At 48.2% G+C, this 15406-nt stretch overlaps 1 protein-coding gene across 2 annotated transcripts in view; it reads left to right on the top strand.

Annotated features, from left to right (window-relative positions):
* SFMBT2 (Scm like with four mbt domains 2) overlaps positions 1-14941 on the top strand; it is a 58091-nt gene extending 43150 nt beyond the window's left edge. For both annotated transcript variants that reach the window (XM_044428392.1, XM_044428402.1), the window contains exons 12-20: positions 1558-1600; positions 2778-2848; positions 3174-3313; positions 3819-3928; positions 7659-7834; positions 8696-8874; positions 9382-9630; positions 12485-12613; positions 14701-14941. In XM_044428392.1, the coding sequence (XP_044284327.1) occupies positions 1558-1600; positions 2778-2848; positions 3174-3313; positions 3819-3928; positions 7659-7834; positions 8696-8874; positions 9382-9630; positions 12485-12613; positions 14701-14841 (1238 nt within the window). In that variant the 3' untranslated portion in view covers positions 14842-14941. The remainder of the gene's footprint in view (positions 1-1557; positions 1601-2777; positions 2849-3173; positions 3314-3818; positions 3929-7658; positions 7835-8695; positions 8875-9381; positions 9631-12484; positions 12614-14700) is intronic.
* Positions 14942-15406: the final 465 nt, after the last annotated feature.

Below are 15406 nucleotides of genomic sequence, written 5' to 3' on the forward strand. Positions count from 1 at the left end.
TCTCCTTGCTGACTGCCCAGAAACCTCCCCTGAAGAGGCAAACCCTCTTCTGGAGCTCAGGAATAGCAGATTTCATGACATATGCCAACATGTTCTGGCACATTCTTTGATGTTTTTCGAAGGAATCAGTAAACCTCTCTTTAGTATGAAGCTTCTGGTGACATCTAAAAAGAGCACCAGAATCCTGCATAATAGATTTGGACAGGAAACAAGTATGATTCAGACAATCAAATCTTTGCTTAATAACCAAGACACAAACAAGTCTCTTGTGCAAGCCATTTTGTGTAAGCAGGGAAATAAGCCAAGAAACCACGTTTTACTGTGATGTTTGCTTACATACAAACCTGGAAATCCTGGTTAATGGGTTCCAAGAGGCAAAAGCCTAAAACCAACCTTAAAACATGGTTTAATATTTTATCTTCACTTTCGCTAGAACACCCAAGTATAGAAAGTTGGAGGTGGGGATTATATTCAGTCCTAAAGTGAGGCGCTTGCTCTGAAAGGCCAAGGAATGTTAAAAGAACAAGACAAAACATCTCTCTGCTTACAAATAACATCTGCAAGACAGAATTGAAATGTGTGGGTCAGGAACGTTATTGCATTCCATTTTGGTTTTAAGAGGAAAATATGTTTAATGTTCAGATCAAGGACCCATGCCTAATATGGGTCAAATCAAGGACCCGTGCCTCTCTAATAGGGGAGAATAACAGCAGGGGCAAAATCGTGCAGACTTGGTTATTATTAATGCACTGAACAGGAAACGGTGCCAGGACAAGCAGGGTTGCCCAGTCCGATCACATATTACGTTCTTTTGAATGCAGGAATACTTTAGTATATTTTTAAAGTGGTGCTTTAGTATATTTTTAAAGTACAGATCCCATGAAAGCAAGAGGAACCAAAACAGGAAGTGTGCCGTTAGATTGTTGAGCACACTGTTTTAATGAAACAGTAGCGCAACGGCGCATGCAGATGTAGTGTAACAGCAGTTTGCACGCCAGACAGAATACAGGCCGGCAACTCCAGCCTGCCTCAGCCCAACGGCTAAGAATGTACTGAAAAGCATGTGATTTATGCAAATCAGTGTCCAAGGGGCATGGTGTCCTCACACGCTGTATGTCAACCGTGCAAGAACTGCTTGCGCAAATTTCCTTAGGGTCGTTCAAGATGGTGGTGCACAGAAGAATACGAGATTTGGTCCCCTGTTGGATCAGAAACAGATGGGAAGTTCACTTAGCTCAAATGCACTGGATTTCTGAGCATCATCTTCTAACAGATCCTTTTAATACCTGTCCCCACGCACACACACCATCTGACACCTGTAAAATGGAGTGACATGTTTTTTGACATTTTATGACAACTTTATCTTCTGTATGCACACACCTTGACCCTGAGTTTCAAAGAACAAGCACAAGTTCTTTATCTGCTTGTAGAGTGTGGGAAGGGCTCTCATTTCTCTTGCAGTTTGGAAGTTCCCACCCAACACAGGGAATTGCATCTGCAAGAGGTTTACAAGCTCACATTACTAAAAATTATGCTGTCCTCACTCCTCTTTTGCAGTACGAAGGAAGAGAAGGATTGCAGTTGTGCAACCCGAAAAGCAGTAAGTAGGCACTTAACATGAAAATAAAGAAATGGGCACTCCGGGAGGGCATAAAGCAGCGGATCCAAAAGGACTGGTGTTTTGCAGCTTACTGAGTTGTGTGTATACAGACTCTGCCTTAGAACTATTTATATGCATGGACAAAATGTGCAGCATTAAACTTGCTGCACATTCACCTGTTTCACCTGTTGATCAAGCACACCGATGCTGAAGAGGGATCCTCTTGCTGGAACTGCAGCCTGAGCCTGTGAAATTAGGGACCGTCGCAGCCCATTCATCCCAGGCCACAGGGCTGCTTCTTTCTGCAGGCTCCACCCTGCTCCCGGCTGAGCTGACTGTGTATTTTGCCCATCCTACGCATGATCATATGGAAAGATCTTCTCCAGGGTCACATGAGTATGTCGTGACTAGTCCAGTGCTAGACTCACACCAGGGAGACCTGAGTTCAAATCACAACTCGGGGCTAAAGCAGGCTTTGCATGAAATGTTATTTTTTATTTATTTTATTTATTAAAACATTTCTATGTTAGGAATCCAGACTGGGGTTCCAGCAAGGACGAGGACCACAGCAGGTGGTAAAGTGAGGGTTAAACCCCGCTGCTCAGTGGCTTTCTCACCCTGGCATTTCCCCCCAAAGCTCTTTGGAGGATAATATTAAAATTAGTAAGTGGAATCTGCAGGGAACGATTGCTGCACGCATGCTCTGCATTGGGTATGTTGCAGGGGGTTTCTACATCCCCGCACAGGTGCCCACACTTACTTACTTACTTACTTACTTACTTACTTACTTACTTATTTATTTATCTATTAAAACATTTCTCTGCCGCTCCTTGCCGAAGCCTCGGGGTGGCTCACAACACAAAATAAAATACAATAAAATACAAAAATAACAATATAAAATTAACAATATAAAATAAATAGCAATATAAAATTAAAAATAATATAAAATTATTCCTGCTTCTGTGGCACAGCCCTTTTCTCCAGCCTACTGAAACCCTTCCCTTGTGCTTTGGAAGCATGGGGGGGCGGGGTGCTGCTTTTGTTCCAGAAGCAAGGGCTTGCGCAGGCAGAATGGAGACAAAGGCCAATCAGTCCTTCAAGAAAGCACACACTTTCAGCCTTGCATCAAGCGGTGCTGATCACAACACGCTCGACATATCCTTTGGTCACCTAATAGGTTACCGTCCGGCGTGCCTGTCGAGAAAATGCTTCCCGAGCCCTGCGTGATTCCACAGACAGACACCGTGGGTGAGTCTTGGGAAGGGTGGCTGAGCAGGGGCCTGCAAGTGTTTCAGGCCTCAGCGCATGGGCGCATGGGGTGAATCTCTTGGCGCCACGCTCAGCCCGCTGCCAAAGAACTACGCGGGAGGAAGCCCTTGTGATTGGGATGCGGAAGCTCTTCCGGACGGCCGGATTCCGCTTTGGAGAAACTCTCGGAAGCTGCGTTCTAGCACAGGGTGGGAAATACCAGCTTTTTCTAGCTTAAAGCTCTGCCTGTCCTCAAGCCCTAGGAGAGAACCATCAGCCATTTAGATGCAGGAAGAAAATGGGAGCACGTGTTTCTTCCCTGCAGGTACCATCAACGGGAGGTACAGTTGTCCGGCCTTGTTCATCAACCATCGCTGCTTCTCGGGGCCACACCTGAACAAGGGAAGGCTGGCTGAGCTACCTCAGTCCGTCGGTCCAGGGAAGTGCGTGCTGGTTCTGAAAGAGGTGAGGATCATGTGGCGTGGGGGACCCTTCCCAGTAGTTTCTCTGATCTGTGCTAATCGATCCACTGGGATGGAGCAGGGGAAGCTTGCAGAAATAAGACTGGGGATTGGAGAGAAGGTGGGGATCTGTCCCCCTTCTGGGTGGCAGGACTTAGGGAGGGGGAAGAGACCGAGATCCAGGATTGCAAAAGCTCCTGCAAATCCTTGCAAAGCCAGGGTCCGTTGTTCCTCTTACACTGCAGCATTGATGTCAAATGGGGGAGATCAAGAGCGTTCCCTGGGTATTCCGGGAGAGGCTTCAGGCTGGTCCCAATCCCCAGAAACACCCCAAGGAGAGCAGGGAGAGATTTCCACAGTCTTGGAGCTCCCCACTGATGCCAGTGGGGAGGAAACCACTTGAGGAAAAATTTGAAAAGCAAAAAATGGAAGGAAGGAAAGACACACCAACTTGCTCAGGGTGCTGTTAAAGAGACTGCAGTCCCTCTGCTTCTCTTGTCTTTCGACAGGTCCTCAGCTTGGTGATCAACTCTGCATACAAGCCCGGGAGCGTTTTGCGGGAGCTGCAGCTTGTGGAGGATCCCAGGTGGAATTTCCAAGAGGAGACCCTGAAAGCAAAGTAAGGCTGGCTGTCGTCGGCGCATTCGAGAAAACAAATCCCTCGTTTGCCATTTGAGAGTAGCACCTGCTCTGTCCTGCTGGGAGGAACATGGTACTGCATGAAAACGGGGGCTGATTCCCCTTTAAATTCACTTTGCAGGTTTCTCACTCCTGAAGGGGTGGGAGCCTCTTTGGGCCAAACTCCCTTTTGGAGAAGCCCTCGGGGCTCATCCCAGGGCTGGGCAGGGGCAAACCCAACAGGAGGCCAAAGGCAGAAGGAGAGAACAGCCTGTCTTAGCTTAAACCTCTTGCTACCCATGGTAAAGGCTTGGAAAGGGTATTTTTGAATGAGGAAAATCTCCCCCAGAGCCGGAAATGCAACCCTGGCATTTGCAGTAAGAATGGCCCTGTACATCTGGCCACAAGCCCAGGTGTGGAACATCTGGCCACTTCTGCACTGCAGGCTGTGCCACGTTTGCAGAAGCATGGCAAGAAAAAGAGGCCCAAACTTTTTAACTCCTGCCTCTCCCCCTGTAGAAACCTCCCCCATTGCACTTTCCCTTCACCCAACCTGTAAAAGTGCAGCTGGGAACCCTAATTTGAAGCAGCCGCAGCTGAAGGGCTGAAGCAAAAGCAGCAAACAGGTGAAGGCTTCAGCTTCGGGCTGCACAGCTGGAGAACAGCTGGTCTGGGTATTTCCTCTGTTCTGTAAGCAGGAAGTACCCAATGCAACTCAGGAACTTTTGGACAGAGGACAAATCTTTTCACCATCTGCATATATTGTACATAATGTGGCAGACCGCATGCCTTTTCTTTTTACCTTGTATAATTTAATCCATGTATAACGACCCAGGGTCCTCTTGGGCTCTGCAGCCATGAGGTCTAGGAACTTGCTTTTCTTAAAAAAATGTAAATGGTCATTATATCTTTTTTCTGCCTTTCTGAAATTCCACATTAGGTGCAGTGCCTGTAAGATGCACACAGAATAAGAAGGCAAGCCTGCTTATAAATCCTTGGTTGAGAACCAGTCTCTGCATTGTTCTTGAATATTTATGCTTGTTTTCCTTCAATAATAATAATAATGTTCTCTTATGCAGGCCAGATCTTTGGTCTCTGCCCCTTTAACTTTAGTTGTATTACATTTAATTAGAAGAGCTGAGTGGATTTTACAGACAGAATCTTTAATACTACAATAGTTGCAAAGCCCAGTGAACTTTAAAGCTATGCAGCATGCCCAGCTAATAGCTTCTGATGTAAATAATAATAATAATAATAATAATAATAATAATAATAATAATAATACATGGCTGGCAAAATAAAAGTCTCATTGGAGCAATGATTATGCTATTAATAATATGCTTACCTAGGCTGACATCTTCGAGTCCAGTGCTTTCTTTATTCGGCATCTACCCCATGGGCATGCTGAAAAATTCTTTGCTTTCTTTTATTTAATACAGGCTACTTTCCTGGATTCCTTAGAGGCTTGTCCACATTATTTTAAAGAGAAGCTTGAGTAATGTTTGACAAAGAGGAGGCACCCAAGCTCAGTGGGGGAGACAGATTTAGCGTTCCATTATAAATGTCAGATGGGAAAGATTCCCACCTTTCCAGAACCCTGGAAATGCTCAGGGCTGACCTTTCTGGGCTCAACAGTGATCTAGAAATGGGGCACTTTTGACTGGCAAATTGGTGGACGGCTTTGTCCATTTCGCTTTTGCACACATTTAAACTTTTAAAAACCTATTTCCATCCCATGTTATGGGGAATTTTGTAGATTTTGGCTTCCAAACATGAGCCAAATGAAATCTGCAGGATGATTGAGATCTGTGAGGTACCTGCTACCCATCTAGTTTTTAAAGGTGAGGAGCAAGTCAAAAGAAAGAGGTGGCAACGCTTTATTCAGACCCAGGCTTTAAGGGCTGGACACTCTGCCCGGATGACTGCAGCTTGCATTCCCATTCTGCTCTGAATGATTTGGACTACAACTCCCATTAGCCCCAGCCAGCACAACCAGTGGTAAGGGCTTATGGGAGCTGTGGTTGAAAACCTCTGGAGGACATCAGGCAGGAGAAGGTTGAAGGTTGGTGTACAGGATTGCAGCCTGGAAGACAGGGAGTTCACAAACCCCAAAAGGTAGGGTAGGAAAGGGCGATGTTCCATGGACCAGGAAGATGGGCCCTGATGTGTCATTAATTTTGGAACTCACTGGCCGCTAGCTGGGACTGCTTTAAAAAAGGATGACAACTCCCGAAAGAGGAGGAAGAGGAGAGATCGGTGAGGACATGTTGCCGCAGAAAGGCCTGAAGATGTAACCTACATCTTTCTGGATCCAACACAAGGATCTGGCTTTAACCTATAGGGCCTATTTATTTGTTTATTTAGAGCTTTTCTATACCGTCCTCTTACCAAGAGTCTCAGGACGGTCTTACAATCAAAGACAGTGACGCACAGCATCACCTATAAAATCCCAATTCAAAGGACAATTTAAACCTTAAAACGCTGGGAAAATTAGAAAGGTTTTATGACTCTGGACTGGAAAACATGACTGAGTGGTGCTTTTCCGCGTAGGAACCTGTGTCTGCCCAACCAGCCACGTCTGAACGCCTCCTCTGAGTGTCTCCTTAGAGAGAGGTTTGGAGGAAGGCAACAAGTAACAGGGCATTTTCGGTAGTAGCCCCTGACTTGGGAATGCTGTCCTTGAGAAAACGCATCTGGCATCAATGCTGTTACTTTGTCAGCACCAAGTTGAGACTTTCCTCTACTTCCAGGCCTTTGATGGGATCTGACAGGATTTCTCATGCAGTAGTTGAAATGTTTGGTTGTCACTGACAAGTTGTTTATGGGGTTGTGATATTATGCTCTTTATATGTATATCCTACTTATTCCCAGTGTTGGGACTCCAGGCAGCTCACAACATTTTTAGCTGTTTGGAATCCTTTGTATTTCTTTGTAGCAGGTTCAGCAGGACCCCCCATATCTGTGGGGAATAGGTTCCAAGCCCCCCAGAGGATGCCAGAAACCGCAGATAGTAGCAAACACTGCATTTGTGGGAGTTGGGGGTACAGGACCCCCACAAAAGTGGAAAAAACACAAATAACTCTAGAGAAAAAATATGAATATCTCTAGGGAACTACGCATTCTGTGTCTCGGCCCTAGCCAGCTTTGCTCATGTGTTTTGTCTCTCAGTGGCCACGAAGACTCTAGTTTTTCATGTTTTTCATGATTCATGTTTTTTCACTAGAGATATTTCTAGTTTTTTGTAGAGATCCTACACTTCTGTCCCCTGAGAATGTGGAGTGCCAGTGGTCAACATCAGTTTCATGAAATGCAACAGCAGACACGGGGGTCTCACTGTATATACTGAGAGCCAGAGTGGTGCAGTGGGGAGAAGGCTGGGCTGGGGACCCAGGAGATCCAGGTCCCATCCCCGACTCCACCATGAAGCCCACGGGGTGACTTTGGGCCAGTTGCTCACTCTCAGCCTAGCCTACCTCACAGGGTGGTTGTTGTGAGGGTAAAAATGGAGTGGAGGACAACCTTGTAACTTCCTTGGGCTCTTTGCAAGAGAATAATAACAAGTGTAACAACATCCACAAGCACATAGGTTTTGTGTGTTTCAAACTCATTGTAAGTCATCTTAGGTGTTCCTTTTGAAGGAGGAGTTGGAGATCCTGGGAAGAAATAAAAATAATCATTTTTGAACTTCCTACACAATGGAGTAATTTTTACCTTGTGACCTGTCATAACAGATACCGAGGGAAAACCTATAGGGCGACGGTCAAGATTGTCCGTACATCCGACCAAGTTCTGGATTTCTGCCGCCGGGTTTGTGCCAAGCTGGAATGCTGTCCGAACTTATTCAGCCCTGTCCCAGTTACTGAGGCCTGTCCCGAAAACTGTTCCGTTCACACCAAAACCAAATATAGTAAGTATGAGTGAAAACGGGGTGTCAGGTCACCGTGCTGGCATCGGGATGGTGGCTGTTGACCGCACAGGACCCCTGGGACCGATCCACGTTTCTTGGGCTCAGGATGAGCACTGATGAGGCCCCTTTCCCGGAAAGCACTTGGTTGCGAACAAGTAGCCACCGCCTCCAAGAAAAGGGTCCATGTGGATGTTGCCCCCAACCCCTCCGTCCAGAATGCAGCCATTGCGGGGTGGCGAGGAACTCCGAGGTCTCTAGTCCACAGTCCTGCTCAGTCCAGGCTGTGCGTTGCAGCATGAAGCTGGAGTGCCCTTGAGGGATGGCCATCCGTCCGCCATTGAAATGCCTCCAGTGAGGGACAGCCGTTTCCCTGCAGAGGCAGTCTCTTCCACCATTGTACAGTTCCCACTATTACAAAGTTTCGTCTGCTTTTGGCCAAAGTCTGCTTCCTTGCCATTTCCACCACCTGGTTCTAGACCTGCCCTCTGGAGTAACCAAGAACACATCCTCCATCTTCTGTACAATGGCCTATCCGACAGCTCGTGACTGCTATCATATCAGCCCTTGATCTTCTCTTCTGCAGACTAAACATACCTCATTCTTCCTAATGTCCCTCCTAGTCGCTGAGTCAGCAGCTGAGCAAGCTACGTGGTACCCCATCCATTTGATTTTCTCCACCAGTCAGCTGCTTGGTGCTGAATAGCTGTTCACCAATCAGCTTTGGGGAGCTGGCGAGAGAAACATGATGGTTTTTCAGTGCTTTCGCAGCGCTGCCAGCCCACTGCTCTTGCCCAGGCCGATGCTCCAGCTTTGGTTGGTTCATTGCTAATCCGGCATTTCCCTGCTCCCATTTTATTCCAGCTTATTATTATGGAAAGCGGAGAAAAGTCATGAAGCCTTCACCTGGCGAAAACAGCAGCCGCAGCCTGCAGAGCAGAGCCAGCCAGCCAGCCAGGTGCAAGAAGAGACGAAAACCCATTTTGGTGCAAAAGAAAAGACGGTCCTCTCTAATGGATCGGGGCCCGGCTGGATCTGCAGAGGTGATGGTTAGATCCCCAACTGTTGCTCCAGGGGGATCTCAGATGCAGTGAAACAAGATTTCTAGAGATCTGAGTCCACAGAGTAGAGCAGACCATTTCAGAAAGCAGCTGGGACTAGATTTTTCACGCTTCCATCTGTGCTCCTCTAAAGTGAGACCTTGCACACATCTGAGATGGCTGGACATTGGAGGAGACAGACCCCAATTCTCTCTCTCAACAAGCCCACAAAAATGTTCACTCATTATTCTGACAGTTAGTTTATATCAGGATGGGCAGAAAGTAGATCTTCAGGTGTTTTGGACTTCAGCTTCCAGCATTCCTGACCATAGGTTGACCCTCTGGGAGTTGACCTCCAAAACATGGGGAGGAGGTCCAGCTTCATTCCACTCTTTCCTAACTTACTCCGTTTATTCTTCCAAAGACGGATAAATTCGCCTGAGCACCCGCCCACCCAGCTGCCATAATCCGCTTCATGTCGCTTCATGTTTTCCTTCCTTCTCAATGCAGGAGAGTGATGAGGAAGAGGCGGAGGGCTTGGATGATGAGACGGGGAGCGAAGAGACCAGCCCAGAGCTGCACGATGACCAGGCAGACCTCCCTTCTGCAGGGCTGCCTCTGGCCAAGGGTTCAAGTACAATGAAGTTGCGCAGCAGCACGGATCTAGACCACGTGGCTCACGCCAAGAGGGGAAGCAGAGCTCGGAAGGCATTGTCCATGGTACGCGCCGAAGGAGAGAAAAGGGCTCCACTCAAGCAGGTGAGGGTTTGCAGTGCTCCCCGTGGTCCCAATGCCCTCCGGCTGCTTCCGGAGAGTTCCCCCCCTCCCAAAAAAACAAAAAACAAAAGATCCGTGCTGGGAATTATACATCCAAGAGCCACAGATTCTTCACCTGGAGATAGTTGAATTCAGCAACTTTCATAATTTCTGAAGCATGAGTATGGATGTGTGTATTTTGCATGTTTTTTTTCCACTTGTCACAGGGGATTTCTCTCTTAAGCACAGAAGTCCTTGGTGGACGTATTCAGAGGTGTTGACAACACGTCACCAGCATAGTTTAGCTTAAGGCTCTTACTGCCTGTAAGCTTAGGCAGGGCATTTCGACTCAGGATGTGACCGTTCTCCCAAAATGCATCTGTCTTGCACTTCTTTCCTGTGCTCAGCCCTGACTTAGGAAGTGAGCCAGACTGAAATTTATTTATTTATTTGTTTGTTTATTTGGAGAACTTACATGCCGCCCCATTCGCATAAGCCTTGGGGCGGCTTCCAAACCATAAATAAATACAATCGATACCATACATAAAATATTGGAGACATCCTGGCAAAAAATTATTAAAATCAATAAATAAAATCAACAGTTAAAATAACGTTTAAATAAAAAGGTCTTGGCCTGGCGCCGAAAAGCAAATAACGACGGCGCCAGGCAGACCTCTCTGGGGAGCGCATTCCATAGGTGGGGCGCCACCACAGAGAAGGCCCTCCTCCAGGTACTCTGCCTCCTAATATCCTTCACGGAGGGCTCCCGGAGGAGGGCCTCTGCCGCCGATCTCAAGGGGTGGGAGGGCATATATGGACACAGGCGCTCCTTTAGGTAACCAAGTCCACGAAGGCTCACAAAAGCTGACAGACCCCTTTGCTGCAGGAGAACTCTGTTTGTATGACAGGCATGTGGGAAGCATGTGTGAAGCGGGCCCACCAAACCGGACCTGCTTCCTGCTGGTTCTCCACCTAACCCTTGACTACTCTGGTGCTCTCAGCACCAAGTCCGACTTAGGGCAAAGCGAACACGGTCCAAGTCCAGGAGGCTGAGCTGGAGGAACCTGGCAGATTCCCACTCCCAAACGGGATTCCGGGGACATCACTCCTTTCCCTTTTAGAACGGGAAAGTGGGCTAGGAAACTGCCCAGTGATTGGGAGTTAGGGGAAAGGGAGAAATGGCCACTTTTTACTCCTGATGGGCCAGACTTCACCTACCATCAAAAGGCTCAGCACCCACCTAGTAATAGGATTTTGGTCGAGAAGAATTGTCAAAACAGAAGGTAAGAGTGGTGCTTGGAGCGGGGGGCGGGGGCACTGCCACCACTGCCAAATGATCAACCAACCTGGTTTTTTTGGGGGCGGGTGCAAATCTTCCAGCTTCTCAAATTGCCCGTTCCCTCCGCAGCCCATTTCCCGGTGAAGTTCGTGATGCATCATTATTGTCCCCCAAAGAGGCATCTAAATAAGGAGAATATTCCTTTCAGCCTGTGCAATTTCATGGGCTCTGATGCTCCTACAGTGAGAAAATTCACCACGATGCCTCACTCCCCCAGCGCATGCGTGTGCACCCGTGTCATCGGTTTACGTTTGGGGTTGTGCTAAAATTGCTGTTGCCATGGACGGCAGCTAACGAAACCATTCCTCTAGGCTACTGGGGTCTCAGTGACCCCGATGGGCTGAAAGTTCTCATTTAACAACAATACAGTAACGACCTCACACTGATGAACAGTTAATGTGACAGAATGCAGCACATTCAGAACTGATTTAGTAGCCTTGGGGCTGAGCAAGAAATTGCATGCGTGAGGCATGGAGAGCTTGTGAATGCCCACCGGGGTTGTTATGGGGATGTATCGGATCCCATCCTCGCCCCATGCCATCCCTGCATAATTTGATATTCCCATATGATCAACAATAAACCGTGATATAATGTCATCTGTTTATGTTGCGCTGGAATCATTGTCAAACAGATTTCATTGTTCCATGAAAACGATGACACAGTTATGCAGGCAGTAATTGTTGAAATATTGTTGAAGAGCAATTAGAGCGATTTTCGCCCTGAGCAATCCAGTTGTTTTGGCTTTTCGATTCTGTAGGAAATGGAAAAGCCAATGAATGCTAGCTCTGATTCCTGCTTGTAGCAGCTTCCTTGGTCTGTGCAAATCAAAGAGTCAGTAAAATTGACTGGACATATCTCCTTGTGCCTGAGGAGACAACCATGAATGGAGGGATACTGCCAAGCCGTGTGTGTGTGTGTGTGTGTGTGTGTGTGTGTGTGTGTAGGGGGCAGGGGCTGATTCACACAACATGACAGCCGTGAGGGTATTTTACCATTGTTGGTCTGGTGTGAACCCAGTCGAGGTATTGCACCAAGGTAAGTTGGGTCTTTAGAAACCATGATAAGAAACTGGTTTTTCTGTGGTTTTACTGTACCATCGTGGCTTGCCTTGTCCGAATGTGGCATCATTTTTTCTATGGTCACGGTATGCAACTACCATAGAGTGCGCTGGAAAGAGTGGCAACTACAGGAGCTGCTCTGGCTATCCAGTCTTTGGGTGTGGACCAGAGAGGAAGAGGCAGACGACAGAAAAGGAATGATGTGCCTTGGGATTGAATGTTGGGCACAGTGGCTGATGGGATATGTGCCAACAGTCAGAGGCCTGTTGGCTATTATGTCTGGATAATCTTTGTTCTAACTTGTCCAATTACTGTGCATCTCTGGACGGCTTACAATAAATCACCCAAGAAATACACCATAATAAATACATCAAACTAACCAGAACCAAAATACATCAGAATAGGTTAGGTGAGTCATAAAATCCCTGCCAGTTCAGTAATTTCCCGTCTTCCCCTGCAGGAGGCAAAGCAAGAGCCAGAAGGAAAACTGATTCTGGAGAGCAACCCCTTGGAATGGACGGTGAACGACGTGGTTCGGTTCATCAGGCTCACGGATTGCGCTCCGCTTGCCAAAATCTTTCAGGAGCAGGTACCACTGGCCTGCTTTGCAGTCTCTCCCCTGCCTGAACGACCCGAACAGTTACAGCAGGAGAACCGTGGCAGCTGCCACAACTCAGTTTATAGTGCAATGTAACAATAATGATACGGAAACCGAATTGGGACAAGAAGAATAAATTTTAGGGCAGGAGAATCACACTTTTAACGTCAAGCTGGGAAGGCATGTCTAGCTGTCTTGGGTTCGCATTCCAGCTCTTTGGGCTTTTCCATCCCCAGCCATGGATGGTTTGGCTTCCTGCTTTTTGGGGAGTGGCGGGGGGGGTCCTCCTCCCATGTAAAAGTTGAGATGCTGCTCCTAACGCCAGTGGCAGCAAGACCGTGAATGCTGCGTGTGAATGTTGAGTATTCTAATCCGCATTCTAGAGCAGGGCTTCATAAGCTCAGAGCTAAGGCTAGAGCCAGCCTGTCTAGTCTCCCAGCCTGGCTCTGCAGCGGCTCTCCAGATGCCTTGCCGCCTGCCCTGCATCCCTCTTCTCCTTTTGCAGCTTTCCCTCATTATAAGCAGCTTAGTTACTGGCAGAAAGAGCTTCAACCTAAAGCAGGCGGTCTTGTGGCCCCTCCCCTTTGCCGTGAGCCCCCCGCCCTCAACTGGACAGAGGCTCTTGGGAGCCGCTTTGACACTGGATCCAGCCCTTGGGCGGAAGGGCTTCCACACCCCCATTCTCCCCTCTGCTGGACAGCTCCACCCGGCTAGTGGTGGGCAAGAATTCTGTTTGGGTTGGAGATTGGAGAATGTTCCTGATATTTGCAAATTTTTCCCTAAAGAGGGAAGCAAAAGCACCCCCCAGACAATTTCTACCTCTCCTATGTTTCAGCTCTAGAGCCATGCATTTTGTTTTGTATTTCAGTGGTTTTTGTATTTATTTACTGTAAGATGCCCATGAGACTAGCCCCTCCCTCCTCGAGCCCTCCCCCCGCCTTTCCTATGGAATGCCCATGCTTCGTACACGACCCCAAAGAAGGGGGGTTCCCACGGACATGATGACCTGGTACAAAATGCGAACACACCTGCAGTGTTTGGCTAGATGTCATATGGAGCATCACCCCCTGCTCCCATCCCGCAGAAGAAGTTCTTCTTCAAGCTGGAATTTATTTATTTATTTATTTATTTAAAATATTTCTATGCTGTCCTATTTGCAAAAAAGCCTCAGGACGGCTTACAATATAAAATACAACATAAATAAATTCCCGACCCACACTGGCTGCAGTTAAAAACAGAAACGACAATATTAAAACTTATTAAAATATCGCTGGAATAAAAAGGTCTTGGCCTGGTGCCGAAAAACAAATAACGACGGCGCCAGGCGGACCTCTCTGGGGAGTGCATTCCACAGATTGGGTGCCACCGCAGAGAAGGCCCTCCTCCGGGTACTTTGCCTCCTGATGTCTCTCCCGGAGGGCTCCCGGAGGAGGGCCTCTGCTGCCGATCTCAAGGGGCGGGAGGGCAAATATGGAAGAAGGCGTTCCTTCAGGTATCCAGGTCCCAAGCCGGAATGTAATGTAAAGTTTTTGTAGCTGGAATCAGCTAGTTTTCAGTCAGACCCGAAAAGAGGGGCGGAGCGCCACTGCTTTGGGGTTCTATTCCAGCTCCCCAGGTCTCCCCACATGGGCATGACCCTGCCACATTCCCCCAGCCACCAATACTTTGGTGGTTTCCCATCTTTTTGTGGCATCCACCCACTGGGAAAGGCGGAAATGACTCTCCTAAGGCTTTGTTAGCAGCAGCACAAATTTTGATCCAGAATGTGCTGGCATCTTGAGTATTTTAAAGCCCTGCCCTTCCATCCTGGGCTGAGCCCCCTGTGCCTTTAGCCTGCCAACCGGTAGAATGCAGCCCCTGCCATCTGAGACTGCTGCAAGGGACGGCATATAAATGTTTAAATTAAAATTAAATGTTCTGAGGCTTAGGTTCTACACCTCTGCTCGGAAATGCCATCTTTTCATTGTCATAGCCTGAACGCTGGTCCCTAATTGCAGATCAGACGGAGCAGGTTGCAAAAGGCTCTGAAGGATGCCCCTCCGAGGAATAATGCTTGTCCCCTTTCCTCCCTTCCTCAGGACATCGATGGCCAAGCTCTCCTCCTGCTGACCCTTCCAACCGTTCAGGAATGCATGGACCTCAAGCTCGGCCCGGCCATCAAGCTGTGCCACCAGATCGAGCGGGTCAAGCTGGCGTTCTACACACAGTATGCCAAGTGAGACCAGCCTGCCCCTCCACACTCGCCCCTCTCCCTGACGTTCGACGGTTGCATCGGGATTTCTTCTCCGCAGACCGCTCTTCCTTCAGAAGGACCGATACTGCTGGCTTGTGAGAGGCCGAGCAGAGTGGGAGTTTTCCCTCTTCTCTCTCGGCGAGATTATTCTCCGGCTTTGTAGAGATCACGGCACAGCAGAATCGAGAAGGATGCTGGGTGCCAGCAGGAGAGGCCGAAACAGCGCAGGTGGAGGGTCCTCCAGCCATGCAAGGAGAGGTGGAGCTGCCTGCCCTCCTGGCCGTTCTGGGCATGCCTAGATCTGGATCCAGATCAAGACGTTTCCCTCTTCCACACACAGATGCCGATGCTTCGGGCGCTGCTTGTGCTACCACAGCTATTTTTTCCTTCAGTTTTGACAACGATTCTGGCATGCCCCATACATTCATTGGGCAATAGGAGCGGGAGGTTGTCCTCCTCCATTCTTCTGTTTGGGGAGTCCCCTGTGACTTCCAGCCGCTGACCCTAGCTCTTCTCCCGGGACAATACAGAACAAATTTGCCGCATTTTCC

The sequence above is a fragment of the Varanus komodoensis genome, unplaced genomic scaffold, assembly GCF_004798865.1.
Source record: "Varanus komodoensis strain SLA01 unplaced genomic scaffold, ASM479886v1 scaffold1, whole genome shotgun sequence".
Taxonomy (NCBI): Eukaryota; Metazoa; Chordata; class Lepidosauria; order Squamata; family Varanidae; genus Varanus; species Varanus komodoensis.